Source organism: Muntiacus reevesi, chromosome 3, assembly GCF_963930625.1.
Source record: "Muntiacus reevesi chromosome 3, mMunRee1.1, whole genome shotgun sequence".
In the NCBI taxonomy this organism is placed as follows: domain Eukaryota; kingdom Metazoa; phylum Chordata; class Mammalia; order Artiodactyla; family Cervidae; genus Muntiacus; species Muntiacus reevesi.
Genome location: NC_089251.1, coordinates 165445714 through 165462030, shown reverse-complemented (window position 1 = coordinate 165462030; position 16317 = coordinate 165445714). Strand labels below are relative to the sequence as shown.

The following is a 16317-nucleotide window of genomic DNA, read 5'->3' as shown; positions in this document are numbered from 1 at the left end:
GTGGTTATATATGGATGTGAGAGTTGGACTATAAAGAAAGCTGACCACTGAAGAATTGATGCTTTTGAACTAGTGTTGAAGAAGACTCTTCAGAATCCCTTGGACTGCAAGGAGATCAAATTAGTCAATCCTAGAGGAAATCAGTCATGAATGTTTATTGGAAGGACTGATGCTAAAGCTGAAACTCCAATCCTTTGGTTATCTGATGTGAAGAACTGACTCATTTGAAAAGACCCTGATGCTGGGAAAGATTGAAGGCGGGAGGAGAAGGGGATGACAGAGGCTGAGATGGTTGGATGGCATCACTGACTCAATGGACATGATTTTGAGCAAGTTCCGAGAGTTTGTGATGGGCAGGGAAACCTGGCATGCTGCAGTTCATGGGGTTGCAAAGAGTCAGTCATGACTGAGGGACTGAACTGAATTGAACAGAATTGAAGGAAGGAGGGAAGGATAGAAGGGAGGGAAGAAGGAGAAAAAGATAGCTGGATAGTCTGTATCTGCTTCTTCTCTCCACAATACCGTTCTCTCTTTGAAAAGAGAAAAGCCTGTTACTTTTTTAGCTCAATGACTAGGCTACTGTTCTCCACTGAAACAAGAAAGTTTCCTTCCCCCCAAGTCTAAGCTAAACAAAACTCACTTCTTATACCCTCAGACCTCCCAGGAGTACAAATGAAAATTCTTAAACACCAAGAAAAATGAGAATTTTTTTAAGTCTGATCAGGAAATAGTAACCCTGATACAGCTCTGGGAGGGTGGAAATGACAGTTTTAAATGACTCATGATGTATTCAGGCTTCGTTACAGGTATAAGATGTGAAGTGAAAGTCGTCCAGTCATGTCAGGCTCTGCGACCCCATGGGCTGTAACAGTCCATGGAATTCTCCAGGCCAGAATACTGGAGTGGGTAGCCCTTCCCTTCTCCAGGGGATCTTCCCAACCTAGGGATCGAACCCAGGTCTCCCGCATGGCAGACAAATTCTTTACCAGCTGAGCCACACAAGGGAAGTAGTATAATATATACATATGTTTATTTACTCAACAAATGTTTGAGGGCCTGTTATGTGCCAGCTACAAATTTGAATAAATCAATAGCTTTCAAACTTGTTATCCCCTGCAACTCACAGTAAGGAATGCATTTTACATTGGAACTCGATATGTACAAATACTCAGATAGTTTAATGAAACAGAACTTGAGTATATGAAATGCCTTGATATGTTCTGTTTTATTCTTTTTTCAATGCTAAAAAAGAGTTACTTTAGACCAACTACATTAATGTTACCACCCACTACTTGATCACAGCCCTTAGCTTGGAAAACCCCGAATAAACATAGGCCCTTCCTGTACGTAAAGCAGCTCTTGACCTGTGGCCGATGACCTGTGGTGGTTATTCCGGGCGAGCCGAGTGCCATCCCCAAGCGGGCTGCGGTTTGGGGTGTGTCCCTTCAGGACCTGAGGATGGCACTTTTAGCAAAGCCAGTCAAAGGTAGGCCCCTGCCTGTCCGCCTTCTTAGGACAAGTGAACTTGAAAAATCAATCATCGAAATGAGTCACTTCAATTTCAGCAAACTAAACTAATAGGTCACTATTAACTAAGAATAGGCTGCAGGAAGTTGTATGTAAAAGGCTGGGTGTGAGTGCATGAGGGTGGCAGGGACCCTGGTTTTCATTAGATTTTTCAAAGCATTAGGGAATTTTAAAAAAAAAGAAGAATCAGTGCTCTCGAGGTTAAAAACAGAGCTCCTGATGTTGGTGGAAGACAGTACATGCGAGGATGGGTAGGGTTAACATTTGCTGCTCTGCATCACATATTCTCCATCATTTGGTCCTCCTTCATCAGTCTCATCCCATGACACCTCCCCCAGGCCGGCAGAATCCTGAGAACCCCCTCCCCGCCCCACCAGGGACGGGAGCTTGGTAGCTCTAGCAAGTATCAGCCAGGAGACTTTTGTTACTTGCCTCCAAGTTTCTCTATATGGAATGGAGATGTTAGCCTATGGTTAAGCTTGACTCCTAATTTTAAAAATCTGTTTATTTTATTTTTGGCTGTCCTGGGTCTTCATTTCAGCACGCAGGTTTTCTCTAGTTGCAGCAAGTAGGGGCTGCTCTTCTGGTTCTGATGCTTGGGCTTCTCATTGCGGTGGCTTGTCTTGTTGGGCTTCTCTGGTAGCTCAGACGGTAAAGCGTCTGCCTGCAATACAGGAGACCTGGGTTCGATCTCTGTGTCAGGAAGATCCCCTGGAGAAGGACATGGCAACGCACTCCAGTACTCTTGCCTGGAAAATCCTACGGACAGAGGAACCTGGTAGGCTACAGTCCATGGGGTCGCAAAGAGTCAGACATGACTGAGCGACTTCACTTTCTCAATTGTTTTCCCCTGTTGGGGAGTACAGGCTCTATGTGTGCAGGCTCAGTAGTTGTGGCACATGGGCCCACGTGACAGCTTCCTGGAGCAGGGATTGAACCTGTGTCCCCTGCATTGGCAGGCGGGTTCTTAACCACGGGACCACCAGGGAAGTCCATTAACTCCTCATTAATCACAACCTCCTCCCTGAGCTTAGCTCTTAGCAGCCCTCTGTAAGTCCTTTCCGGCAACCCAATGGAATCTCTAGACAGTCATCTGTCACAAATTAGAAAAACCACATTTCCAGGCCATAAATATTAATAATTAACAGATGGGTATGGGGACGCAAAGCAGATTTCATATTCTGCTCTTGCCATCTTGAAATTCTGAGTAATTTTTCAACAAAAATTGCAGTTTTCAACAAAATAGTTTGAAAATAGTTGAAAATAGTTTTCAGCAAAAACTATTGCAGTGGACCCCCACAGCCGGTCCTGACAGACTCTGACCTGTTCTTTTGCATGCTTGTGTTTAGGAAGGTAATTAAGGACCCGCTGACTAGACCGTGGTGACTCAGTAAAGTGCTGGCATCGTTTGTACAAACAACCACAACAAACAAGAAAACAGCGCACTATATTTAGAGTCTAAGAAGTCTGCTGACCCAGTTCTAGTGGTGGGAGTGTTTATGTAGTTCTCCGCAGTCCCTGAGTGCTTTAGGGTCACGGGTCAGCTCTGGGCCCAAGCTGGGTCTGTAAGAGGGCCAGTTCTTATCAATTACATGTAGAGTTTCTACCGCAGAGGCCTGCCAGCATGTCCTAATTTTGTGTAGAGTGGGCACAACTGACTTCAGTTCTTGACAACTTTTATTTAGCCACACATTAAAGGAGAAGAACCTTTAATGGCATATCCAACGGCAGAGGCCCAGAAACCTCCCTGGGTTACATCACTAAATGGGCAGTTAGTATTAGGATTTCAGATCTTTTAGCTAAGAGTCCCATGTCCTTTCCACGGCACACGACCAACAGCGCAACACTTGATGATTGGAATACAATATCACAAATATTGGGGACTTAACTTGGGACTGCTTAGAACAACTCAGTAAACATTTGCTAGCTGATTGTTAGGAGAAGGCAATGGCACCCCACTCCAGTACTCTGTCCTGGAAAATCCCATGGACGGAGGAGCCTGGTAGGCTGCAGTCCATGGGGTCGCTAAGAGCACAACTCAGCAATTTAACTTTCACTTTTCACTTTCATGCATGAGAAGGAAATGGCAACCCACTCCAGTGTTTTTGCCTGTAGATCCCCAGGGACAGGGGAGCCTGGTGGGCTGCCGTCTATGGGGTTGCACAGAGTCGGACACGACTGAAGCGACTTAGCAGCAGTAGCTGATTGTGACTTTTTTTTTTTTAGTGGTTGTTAATAGTGGATCATTTTAGAAAATGGAGGACTTCCCTGGGAGTCCTGTGGCTCCCAATACAGGGTGCCTGGGTTCAATCCCTGGTCAGAGAACTAAGATCTCACATGCCGCAACTAAGACCCAGTGCAGCCAAATAAGTAAATAAACATTTTAACAGGGCACTCAAAGCCAGTGCACTGGGACAACCCAGAGGGATGGGATGGGGAGGGAGGTGGGAAGGGGGTTCAGGATGGGAGACACATGTACACCCATGGCTGATTCATGTCAGTGTATGGCAGAAACCACCACAATAAAGCAATTATCCTCCAATTAAAATAAATAAATTTTTTAAAAAAGGAAATAGAATATAATGAGGAAACCAATACAGAAAGCAGATACAGTACAGGTCTGTCTGCTCTAGTTGAAGGGGAAGGAAAGGTGGGTCTCCCAGCAGCCAAGAGCTGAATTAGGAGATGCGTCTGCTTGGCAGACATCATGGCTGGGGCTGCAGGAGCCTCCCGGGAACATAGACAGAGGGCTGCCCTGATCTTATTTGCTTGGCGGTCCCTCCAGCAGCAGCACTGGGGAGAGACAGACGGGGCGGCCCAGGAAGGTTTCACAGTGGCTCATGAAAGGTGACAGGGCCTACGGCTGCAGTGGCCTTCAGTCAGGGAGCAGAAGCACAGAAAACGTGGCAGGAATAATACGATAAAATGAACTATCTTGTTGACCAGCGAGACTCAAGGGGTGCGAACCAAGGCCGAAAATGAATGCATTGTCCACCTTGGGCGGCTGGATGCATGGGGGCGCCGTTGACTAAGAAAAGGTGGGTTAGTGAGGGGCAGGGAGGCTTAATGAACATAGCTGAGGGCCCTCTGAGTGAGAGGTGCCTACGGATGGTTAGATCCCTGGGTTGGGATGATCCCCTGGAGGAGGGCGCTCCAGTATTCATGCCTGGAGAATCCCATAGACAGAGGAGCCTGATGGGCTATAGTCCACAGGGTTGCCAGGAGTTGAACACAACTGAAGTGACTGGGCGTGCATGTGTATGATGGATAGCTGGTGAGAAGTTGAAGCTAATATGATTCCTTGACTTCATTTCTCTGTAAAGTTAAATGGATAGAACTTGTTTTCAGGAAAGGAGCTGAGAAGCAGAGGGAAGGAGGTAAGAAACCTAACCTGATACCTCCCTTTGCCCCCGAGAGCGCCCAAGCGCCGCCGTCTCAATAAACAGTGTTTGCCAAGTAGGTTTGTCAAATCTGGACGTCTCCATAAGAAGTTCAGTTCTTCTGATGTTCGATTTGCTGAGAATGAGGTCGTTTTTTCACACGTTAGAGTACTTCTCAGTTGAGGGTGGGCCCCCCAGATATGAGCTAGGTCTTCTCCACGCCCCCCAAAGGGTAGAGGCCCTGAACCAGAAGAAGCCCGTGGGGCCACCGGCACAACTGCCAGCCCCGGCGTGGCCGCGGTCCACTCGTGTTCCCGTTCCTGCCGATGTGCGGTGCCTGGAGCCGCAGGGGCCCAAGTGGGCTGCCCCCGGAGGTAGGGGCCGGGCCCTCAAGGCCCACCTGGCACAGTGACCCGCAGAGAACTGGCACAGGATGCGGGAACGGGTGGTTAAGCGTCACCTGGGTTGCCACGCCAGCTCCTCCGTCTGCACGTTCCTCTTTGTACAACGGGCACAATAGCACTGACCTCACCAGCTTTTGTGAGAATGAAGTGATGCTATTCATGGGAAATACTTAACACAGTGCCTGGCAGGTAGCAAGGACTCAAGAAAGTTTGGAAAAAAAGTGAGAGGAGGAGGAGATGGGGTAAGCAGGTGAGGTTGATTTCCAGAAATCTCACCCGTCATTAAACACAGTGGCAAGGCTATTATTACTTAGATTTTTACCAGAAGATTTAGAACAGCGTGAATTATTTAGTGTCTAAGAATATGTTCCTCTAATACTTTAGCAAGCTTCATATTTAAATGTTTCTATTATATAATTCTTTGAATTACCTGGGAACCATAAAGGCCAGGTAATAATATGTACCGCTAGATCTCAGCACTCATCATTCTAAAAGAGCAAAAGGATACCTCATGAGACAACATTTTTCTAATTTGGGAGGGAAAAAGAAAATCCTAGGTTTCAAGGAAAAGTAATTTTCCACTTCATACCTTTAAAAACAGTTAACTTAATTTAAATGTAATTAACATTTAAATGAGAAGTTTTACATCGCAGTTTTCACATGATTCTCAAGACACCCTCAGCCCAGGACCACTATGGAAAACTCAGAATTGCTCGGCCTGAGGATATGACTTTATTTATCTCTTGGGGGCCTGACTTCTGGGAGATTTCAAATTCTTAACATTTTCAAACACTTTTATTCCTTTTACTGGCAAACTTCAAACACGGCTCTTGCAAATATGCTTCCCTTAATATCTTCCTTAATACTTCAGTGCATTTTTCTACCTCTGTCCAGTTTTAATATGTCTCCATTTCTCCTTATTTTTAGGGCCTCTTTTCCATATTCCATCTCTTTGGAAAACCAAATCTTCCTTTAGTCAGAGTGGCCTAGTCCCTCAGCTCAGCTTCCTCAGTTGGCTCAATAGCGCCCTCCTCTGAAAAGTGTGGGGATAGCACCTACCTCGTGGGGCTGGATAAATGAATGGCACTCAGTGAATGGTAGGGTTAATCATCATTGATAACGTTCTGTTCATTAGTATTTCGAGTTTGGGGTTCCCAAGATAGGATCATAATTCCACCTGAGCTATGTCCCCACTGGCCATTTTAATGGAATCTCCTTTCCCCACTTAGGATCTGATAACTCTGAAGTTGCCTGGAATTCCTCCTGACTTAAAATTCTAGCTGAAGCCTCGGGGTCTCCCAATAGCCCCAAGCACCCTACAGAGGTTTTTAATAAACCCACCTCTGCTTCCCACCTTTGCCAGACGGGACAGAGCCTGCTTCTCCGAGAGCTGATTCACACTAATAACCGCCCCATCGGTTCTTTCCAACTTCTATTAACATCTTCCAACCCTCAGCCTTCTCTGAACATCTTCAGATTTTCTAGTCCCCTGTCCTTTCCTGCGATTGTGTGTGTGCATGTGTGCTCAGCCGTGTCCGACTCTTTGCGACCCCATGGATGCATGGGGACCCCACCAGGACCCCACCAGGCTCCTCTGTCCATGGGATTCTCTAGGCAAGAATACTGGAGTGGGTTGCCATTCCCTTCTCCAGGGGATCTTTCCCACCCAGGGATCGAACTTGGGTCTCCTGAGGCTCCTGCATTGACAGGCGGATTCTTTACCACTGACACCACCTGGAAATCTCATCTTTCATCAGAATATTCCAATCTCTCCACCTGATGGCCAGGAACAGCGATCACATAGGAAACTGCCAAAGGCAGTTAAAGGCACTTTTTCCTGTGCTTAGCGCGTATCTGTCGGGTGTGTGCATGCCAGGCACTCGGGCACTGGGGCTGTTAGGTGACTAGACGTGGCGTCTCGCCTCAAGGCCTCACCTGGGGGAGGAGAAGGAAGAAGCCCATAAACCACCCTGGGGAGCGTGATGCCCACCGAGGTGTGCGCAGGGTACCCCAGCTGGCTGACTCCAACCTCACATTGTTTTAGAGAAATTCCCAGGTTGATCGCCCCCCGCCACCCTGTGCTCCATGTTCCATTTTTCTTGCCTCGTCTCAGGCTCTGTCCCTCCATTCAGCACAGCCGACCGAGCACAGACCCCCCCAACAGCCTGGTTTCGGGAAGGGCTCCTCATTCGATTAAAGGAACCCTCCAGAGAGGCTGCAAGGGCAGAATCCACACCCTTCTGGCAGGATCCAGACCTCAGAGTAACAAGTCTAAAGTGGTTTTTGTTTTTTAAAAAAAAGAGCCTTCATCACACCCACGGGGCTTCCCCGGTGGCTCAGAGGTAAAGAATCTGCCTGCCAGTGCCGGGGACGAAGGAGATGCAAGCTCAATCCCTGGGTGGGGAAGATCCTCTGGAGAAGGGCATGGGGACCCACTCCCCTATTCTTGCCTGGGAAATCCCATGGACAGAGGAACCTGGCGGGCCACAGTCCATGGGGTCACAGAGTTGGACATGATGGGCGGCTACAGGACATCACAGACGCCCACCTCACCCCTAGCGCGCAGGACACCAATCAGTCTTCCCACACAGAAAATGGGCAGTCTGCCCTCTAATAATGGTTGCTTGAAGGGTCTCAGATGCTGTGTCTGCATGCCACCACATTGCCAGCAGAGTCCCCCCGCCCCCCAGGTGTTCTCCGTCCGGCCAGTCCCTGCCTCACTGAGCCCCTTGAGAGTCACGCGTGTGTCAGCTCGCCCAGGGTGAGCTCCTGCTGCCCCGTTTCTCGCCTTCAACCCTCCAGGGAGGATGCTGTGTGTGGCCAACGTCGTGAGCAGACAGGAATCCCTAAATTCAATGTCCCTCTGTTAGACGCTCATTCTTGGGGTCTGGATGCTGAAGTGTCCTCAGCAATGAGACTCAGAACCCCTGGAAGCCAGGGAGCGTTGGTTACGCTGTTGTGGGTCATCTCAGTGGTCCCAGCACCTGATACAGCACGGGGCTCGCGGGGACACTTCCCCCGGGCAGTGGGGGCTGGCAGGCGAGGGTTCTGGAGGCAGCTTGAGCCCACCAGCCTGGCCGCCGGTAGCCCTGCCACCCTGGGCAACCTGCTTACTCATGGGGACGTCCTCAGGGTAGCGTGAGGGTTTAGTCAGTCCTTGACAAATATCTATTAAAGGCTTGGAGTAGAGTCAGCAGACAAAAGCAAGTAAAAATAAATAAGCTGATTTTTAGATAAGGTGGGTGAAGGCAGCAGCGGCTGTTCTGGCATCATTGGTGTAGAGCTGACATTTGAACCCGGGGGGAATAAAGAGATTATTGGGTGAGACAGAGAGTCTGCAAGAAGAGAAGAGGCGCAGGCATAGCCTGGGGTGAGGGAGGCTATGACACACCCTGACTCCCTAGAAGTCAAGAGGAGGGAGGAGGGCCACAGAGTTTGGCGTTAGAAGAGACTGGCAGGTGGCCCTGGGCTCTGAGCATCCTTCTTCCACAGAGATGCACACCCAGCTCTCAGGCTCATTTGTGTATGTGTGTGTCTGTTAGTCATTCAGTCGTGTCTGACTCTTTGTGACCCCATGCACTGTAGCCCACCAGGCTCCTCTGTCCTGGAATTTTCCAGGCAAGAATACTGGACTGGGTTGCCATTTCCTTCTCCAGGGGATCTTCCCGACCCAGAGATGGAACCCGAGTCTCCCGCATTGCAGGCAGACTCTTTACTGACCGAGCCACCAGGCTCATTTACCACTAGGTATTCAACAGTCACAAAGGAGAACATGAAAGCCATTAAATCAAAGTATTTCTCAGCAAGCCTACATTGTTAATACGATTTTGTCAGCCAAGAAAAGGGTTTTCAATAAGGCAAGTTTCCAAATGGAAATTGCTTCCACTCAGGGCTGCCAGAGAGCCAGGCATTCACATCCACCCTGAGAGATCGCTCGTCTCCTCCAAAGCCCCCAGACCCCGCGCCCAGGGGTTTCATGTGCACTGTCTGTTGCGTTCATTCCCTAGCAGCTCTGCCTCCCTCAGGAAAGTGCGTTAGCTTAGCTAACGGTGAGCTTTCTAAGCTAAGGATACAGCGACCCCCTGCCCCCATAGAATTGATCATGGTGCCCCATTAAGACCTTGGTACTTGGAATTGAGGGTCCATCATGTTAGTTCTGCCTCCCCACCTCTGATGTCTCCTCTGCTGGTGGGCGAGTCTCCCTATAGTGGACAGGCTTGTCTGCCACGCACTTGGCATCTTGAGATCAGCGTTCACAGCTGGAACCAGAGGTCCCACCCTGACCTGGCCTGTGTCCCCAGCCTCCACGTCTCATTTTCCTCTTCCATAGGAATGTGTTAAGCAGAGAAGAGGTTTCTCAAATGACAGCCTCAGAGTCAGGAAAATTTGGTTTATCCCAATTTCTTTTCTCTTTGTGCATGTTCTGTATAGACTTTTCCAGAGCACAACCCGTGTAGATCACTGACTTGGGGAAATGAGGTTGTTTTTATGCAAGGATTAACTTTTGGGGGCTTCCCTGGTGGCTCAGCTGGTAAAGAATCCACCTGCAATGCAGGAGACCTGGGTTCGATCCCTGGGTTGAGAAGACCCCCTGGAGAAGGGAACGGCAACCCACTCCATTTCTTGCCTGGGAAATCCTACGGACAGACAGTCCGTGAGGTTGCAGAGTCAGACAGGACTGAGCCACTAACACACACGCAAGCTTGCACTGGACATAAATTATGAGATGAGTGATTTATGATAGGTGACCAGAAAGGAAGGCAACACCGCCTCGCATAACTTTATAATGTTAATTAACATAGTCACACCTCACAGCCTTCTCTGTATCTTTTCAAAGCACACATGCAGATGTGAAATTTGGGTAAAAGCTAAGCTTGGATAAGAGTCCAAGGAGAAGCTTAGCATTTTTCCCGTGGCAGGTGGTCTGTTCTGAGTGGGTGCATTAGACACCCTGGATGGGCCTCTTGAGTAGAAGATCAGCTGAAAAATAGAGTAGCACTTGGCCATTATTTATAAGAGGAAGAGCGAATCACAAATGCCTTACAGACTCTGGTGAAATCCCCAAGGTGAGAACACACAGGTATGGGATAACAGGATAAAAATGCCCAAAGCCAGCACTCTAGCTTTTCCAAAGTGCCTGAGGCAGCCTGTGCATTGACAAGACAAGATAAACCCTGAGAAAGGCCTGACCTCAATCCTAGTTCCACTGCCTCTGAGCTGTACAGCCCCTGCAGGCAGCTTCCCCCCTAAACCTCAGTCTGCTCATCTATAAAATAGGGCGGCAGCAGCATTTTCCTAGTAGGAATATTTCAAGGTCAAATGGATGGGTGTATGTGACATCTCTTCACAAGCTATAAAGCACCACATGCTGGTTTTTAAAGAAAAATGCTTTCCCCGACAGTATTTAGCCCCACAGGACTCTATTTGGTATCCTTGTTTGACAGGTAAGGAAGCTGAGAGTTGTGGAGTACAAGATCGGTGTATTACATTATTTGAAGATCAGAGATCACTTTAAAAAATGATATAAGTTCTTTTATGACTACTGAAATGGCAGAGACATTTCTTGGAAAACAGCAGTAACCGGAATGGGAGAGCCAGGATTGTCCCACTCTCCTATCCTAGGCTCCTAGTGACCTCTCTCTCGGCCGCTTACCATGAGAGATGGTCGCCCAGTACCACGCCCCGGTGAAAGGCTGAGGCCCAGCCCCGCCCAGCCCTGCAATTACCATCAGAAGTGTTGGTACCATCTTAAGGGAAGATTATTCTATGAACCAAAGAGCTTTCTTTGCAAAAGAGGGAAATCTTTGAGTTTCTATTGTAATAAGAATAGAATGCACATCCTTTGTTTTTTCAAAACAGCTAAGTTCTGTTGAAAGAATTATTGCGTTCTTGATATGTCTTAATGTTGAGCATTTCTCTGAGCAGTGAATTTGGAAATGCGAACAGAGAATGTTTTGTTATGTTATCAGAGAATGGGAGGGGGAGCTCCCTCAAGTAAAAAGACATTTTATTAATTGATTTTTTTTTTTTTTCTTTTCTGCCTCTCATTTCAGAACGATTTGATCACCACTGTCCCTGGGTAGGCAACTGTGTGGGGAAAAGAAACTACAGATTTTTTTATATGTTTATTTTATCTCTGTCTTTTCTGACAGTCTTTATATTTGCATTCGTTATCACCCACGTCATCCTTCGTAAGTATGCTGGCGAAATCAGATTACGTATGTAACCATTTGCCTGACTTTAGTTTTCTGATTTAATTTTTATTTAATATTTTGGTCATTCCGGGCTCTCTCTTCTCTTTCTCCTTCTCCCTGCCCCCTCCTCACTTCCAGCTGACCCCTTCCTGTTTCTCCCCTCCCTCCCCTCCCCTCCCACCCCCATCTTCCTACAGCAGCTGCCAGGGGCGCCCCTGGATCAGACTCTTTCACTTATGAGACTTTCTCCTTGACATGTGGTCCCTATTCCAACCTTGTGACTTCACTTTCTCTTCTGCTAAGGGATCCCCAGGAGGAACCATCCCACATTTTCACAGAGGATAATGTGCTGTCATGATACCCACTGAACAACAGAGCTTTTTTAAAAATGTGAATCTACTTAAGCAGGAATTGTCACCTTGCCTAAAAAAAAAAAAAATTGGGGATAAAGACTGAGCTTTCTTACACACAAATCTATAAATGTGAGATACACATTTGATAAGATGTTTAATTATCTGCCAGGACATTGGCAAGCTATGAAGGAAGCAACTTTATTAAAAATGAAATTGGGATATAAGTGATTTTAATATATATTTGCCTTAAAAAATGGCATTTTTCACTCCCCTTTCGAAGGTCATAACTTTGAACTCACTTTCCTATAATGGGGATGTGAAGAGAAGGAAGCCATTTGGCTTTGACCTATAAAGGTGAGCCTTTAAACTTCCGTTATAGCTCCATTAGCAGCATTAAAGACCAGCATCACCTCTGTCCGTATTCCTGAAGTACAACCATCCATTAGCAAGTCCAGAGCCTCTCTCTGGAATGTTTCTGGAAGTATCTCTACACACGCCTCACTTTCTTCCCTGAAGCAGCGATTAGACCGCAGAGTGCTAAGACCAAACTGAGACACGCACATTCTCTACTTGCTCTCTTGGTGGGGTTTGAATGGGGGCTGGGGGGAGTGGGTAGTATGGGAAATTTCATATTATTTCTTTTTACTTTGGACCTTCATGGACTATTCCGAATAGTCACAGACACTTTAAATCCTACTTTCCATTCCTTCTTTCCCAATCTTTTCATCTAAATGTAACACAAATTTGCAATATATGCATGAGAGCTGTAACCTGAGACAGCGGGAAGAGGATTAACACGGGTTAGAGACCCCTTTACCCTTCCACACCACCTGGGAAGGATGGCCCGAGGGCTCTCCTGGGGCACCTGTTCTATTTTCAGAATCTCAAAGTGGCAACGATGTAACTAGGGTCCTCAGTTCAGCTCAGTTCAGTCGCCCAGTCGTGTCTGACTCTTTGCCACCCCATGGACTGCAGCACACCAGGCCTCCCTGTCCATCACCAGCTCTCGGAGTTTACTCAAATTCATGTCCATTGAGTCGGTGATGCCATCCAACCACCTCATCCTCTGTCGTCCCCTTCTCCTCCCGCCTTCAATCCTTCCCAGCATCAGGGTCTTTTCAAATGAGTCAGTTCTTTGACTCATCAGGTGGCCAGAGTATTGGAGTTTCAGCTTCGGCATCAGTCCTTCCAAAGAATATGTATGTATTAATAGAGAGAAGCAGTTGTTTACACAACTAGAGAAGAAAGAAGTACTGATATTCCAGCATATTTATGATACTGAAAAATAGTCTTTAAACATTACCTCTTATATCATCTTTAGCAACTTCAGAATGCCTACACATCTATAGAATCACGCTGTATATATGGCCTTGCCCCTACATTCTGGGTATCAGGCAGTTTTTACCTCACGCATTAACTCTGGTAACACACACGCACTCTCACACACACCGTGAAGCCCGTCACTTGCCACCACAGTGGCATTTTCATCTCCACTAGGGTCTGTGGGGTCACAAAAGAGTCAGACACGACTAAACAACAACTTTTTGCTTATTCTGGTTTCAGCAAAATGGAGTTTGCTGTAACTTATTCTGATATATTAACCCAATCTTCCACCAAAAAAAAAAAAAAAAAAAAAGCCTGCAAGTTACTGCAATATTTTGGACAAAAGCAAATAGAGGTTTTCCTCTTCCCAGTTCTGCACCCTCCCACCACAACCCCCCATGAAACAACCCCACCCTGACCTCCCATTTTTGCTCAAGAAGGGCAGAGGCTTTACTTGGTTCCGTGATCCCCCCTGTGATTCTGAAGCCTTGGCAAAGGCAGAGAACAGCTGGGGACCGTGCCCCGAGTCCTCCCTGCCAGGAAGTGGGCTCTGAGCGGGGACACCGGGTAGCCAGGGGCGGCCAGGGAGGAAGCCTGTTGTCCAGAGATCACCAGGAAGGTGACGTCTGCATTTCCTCTTAGAGGAAGCAGAGCCTGAGAAAGCGATATGGTCTGGGCTCACCGGGGAAAGAGCAATCGTCTCTTCTTGTCCCTCCGTGTGCCTCAAGGTTGCGTTTGCTCCAAGATCCACAGTACGTCCACGCCCCCCCGGCCTAGCAGGGAGGGACGAGAATGCTTCAAGCTTTGCTCATCAGTTCTTCAATCAGCGGGCATCCTTAGAGCACATGGCACATTCTCAGGCCTCCAAGGTGGCCAGTGGGCAAGAGGGAGTGGGAACTTGGAGAGGAACTGGAGCCATCACACCATCAGCCTCCCCGCAGCCAGCCTGGCCTACGGTTCCACCAAGGCCCTGGGACAGACAGCGCCACGGAGATGCACTAGAGCCGGTCCCATGGCGTCTGTCCTGTTCGCTCATTTCACTGCCATGCCAGGGCCAATTTATGTTCCCAGAACACAGGGACCCAGCCTTGCCAACCCAAGGTGGGGCCACCAAGAGGTCCCTCCTTATGGGCTTTTCTTTCTCAAAAGCCTCTAACACCAATACTTTTTGTCAGATGCATCATCACCCCGGCCGCTGAAGAAATGTTTTCTTCACAGACAGTCTGTATTCACATGTCTCAAACCCCAAAGCAGTCAGCTATATAGACTTCGGGTTCATGAGTTTGTTTACTCTGGGTGCAGAGAACGGCATCTTTGATACTTGGTCTAGCTTACAGGACGCCCAGGGTCAGACGTTAACCAGCTTCGGGGAAACAGGCTTTTGTAAAAGAAGAGAGAAAATAGCGCACAGTATTCTATTTTCCTATTAAAATGAGGAAAACAAAGGAGTAATCAGAACTTGTGGGAAAGTATGCAGACATCCATCTGCTTTTACTGAACAAATATCCTCCAGATGTTGAGTCTACTTATGAATCTGCCATTTTCTTGTTGAATAACTTTGGTGGAATCTCACTGTCCAATCAGTATCAGAGCTCTACTGAATATAACTTTATTGATCTTGAGACACCAATTATTTTTGTGTAGGTGAGAGAGCTTTCAGCATGAAGGCTGTTTCTTGGAAGTGACGTCTGATTACTAAATTCTGTTTCATCCCCCCAGGTTCACAGCAGGCGGGATTCCTCAACGCTCTTAAGGACAGTCCTGCAAGATATCCTTTCTGGGCTGTAGTTTTCACCACATTAACGTGTTAAGTATTAGACTGGCCTTCTCCTCAGTTACTTCATCTTGTGCCTTGCCCTTCTTTCTCATAAATCGTATTTCTTCTCCCTCTGTGAAGCATCCAAAGAGCTCCTTGATATTCACCTGCGTGAGTAACAGCCTTTGAATTGCTTAAACCTCGAAGCGACTCATTTAGCCTCGTTGAAACTGAAGTGCTCTTTCGCTAGAAAACTAAGTGTGAATTCTTGCTCACCTCCAGAAACCACACTGATTTGCAGTAACTCAGGTTGGTTTACGGAGAAGCCAGGCTGAGTTCCAGCTGACTTCATTTTGATCGGCAGGTGGTCCCTACAGAATATTTATGGGCGCCCCTATGTGGGGCCCTTCTTGTTGCAATCACCACACGGGGATTCTCTGACTCTCTGTGTGGGTTCTGTCTGGGGCTTCAATTTGGTGTCTGGACAGTATGGATAACCCCACAATTATTTCTCGAAACAGAATATCTGTTCATAGCCCTGCATAGAGATGGTCAGTGTCAAGTCATTTGGATTCATCCCATCCTCCCAAACAGTGTACATAAGCATGCAGCGTAGTATTTCGAACTTCTTGAAGGAAAAATGTTCACCCATGAAGTGCTTGAATGGTCTCCCACACCCTCCCCTGCCCTCCTGGGTTTGACACTAATTGGTGTAGAGTCAGCCAGCTGGACGCACTGACCTGGCTCCATCTGGGACCCAGCTGTCTTTCTTTTTCCTATAACCAGTTAGACTGCATTTGGGCCTCCCTAGTAGCTCAGATCGGAGAAGGCAATGGCAACCCACTCCAGTACTCTCACCTGGAAAATCCCATGGACGGAGGAGCCTGGTAGGCTGCAGTCCATAGGATTGCTAAGAGTCAGACACGACTGAACGACTTCACTTTCACTTTACCTCTCGTGCTTTGGAGAAGGAAATGGCAACCCACTCCAGTGTTCTTGCCTGGAGAATCCCAGGGACAAGGGAGCCTGGTGGGCTGCCGTCTATGGGGTCGCAGAGAGTCGGACACGACTGAAGCGACTTAGCAGCAGCAGCAGTGGCCCAGATGGTAAGGGATCTACCTGCAATACGGGAGACCTGGGTTCAATCCCTGGGTTGGTAAGGTCCCCTGGAGAAGAGAATGGCAACCCACTCCAGTACTCTTGCTGGGATAATCTCATGGACAGAGGAGCCTGGCGGGCTACAGTCATGGGGTCACAAAGAGTCGGACGCGACTGAGCAGCTCCCACTGGGGGTAATCTTCATCTTGTGGCAGAGAATTCTTAAAGAATGAAGAACTCTGCTAAAATGTACATGTCATGACCATCATTTATCTGTTAAGA

At 47.7% G+C, this 16317-nt stretch overlaps 1 protein-coding gene across 2 annotated transcripts in view; it reads left to right on the top strand.

The window, feature by feature from the left end:
• ZDHHC14 (zinc finger DHHC-type palmitoyltransferase 14) overlaps nt 1-16317 on the top strand; it is a 279591-nt gene that overhangs the window by 220555 nt on the left and 42719 nt on the right. For both annotated transcript variants that reach the window (XM_065931061.1, XM_065931062.1), the window contains 2 exons: nt 11365-11502; nt 14901-14949. In XM_065931061.1, coding sequence (XP_065787133.1) covers nt 11365-11502; nt 14901-14949 — 187 coding nt within the window. The remainder of the gene's footprint in view (nt 1-11364; nt 11503-14900; nt 14950-16317) is intronic.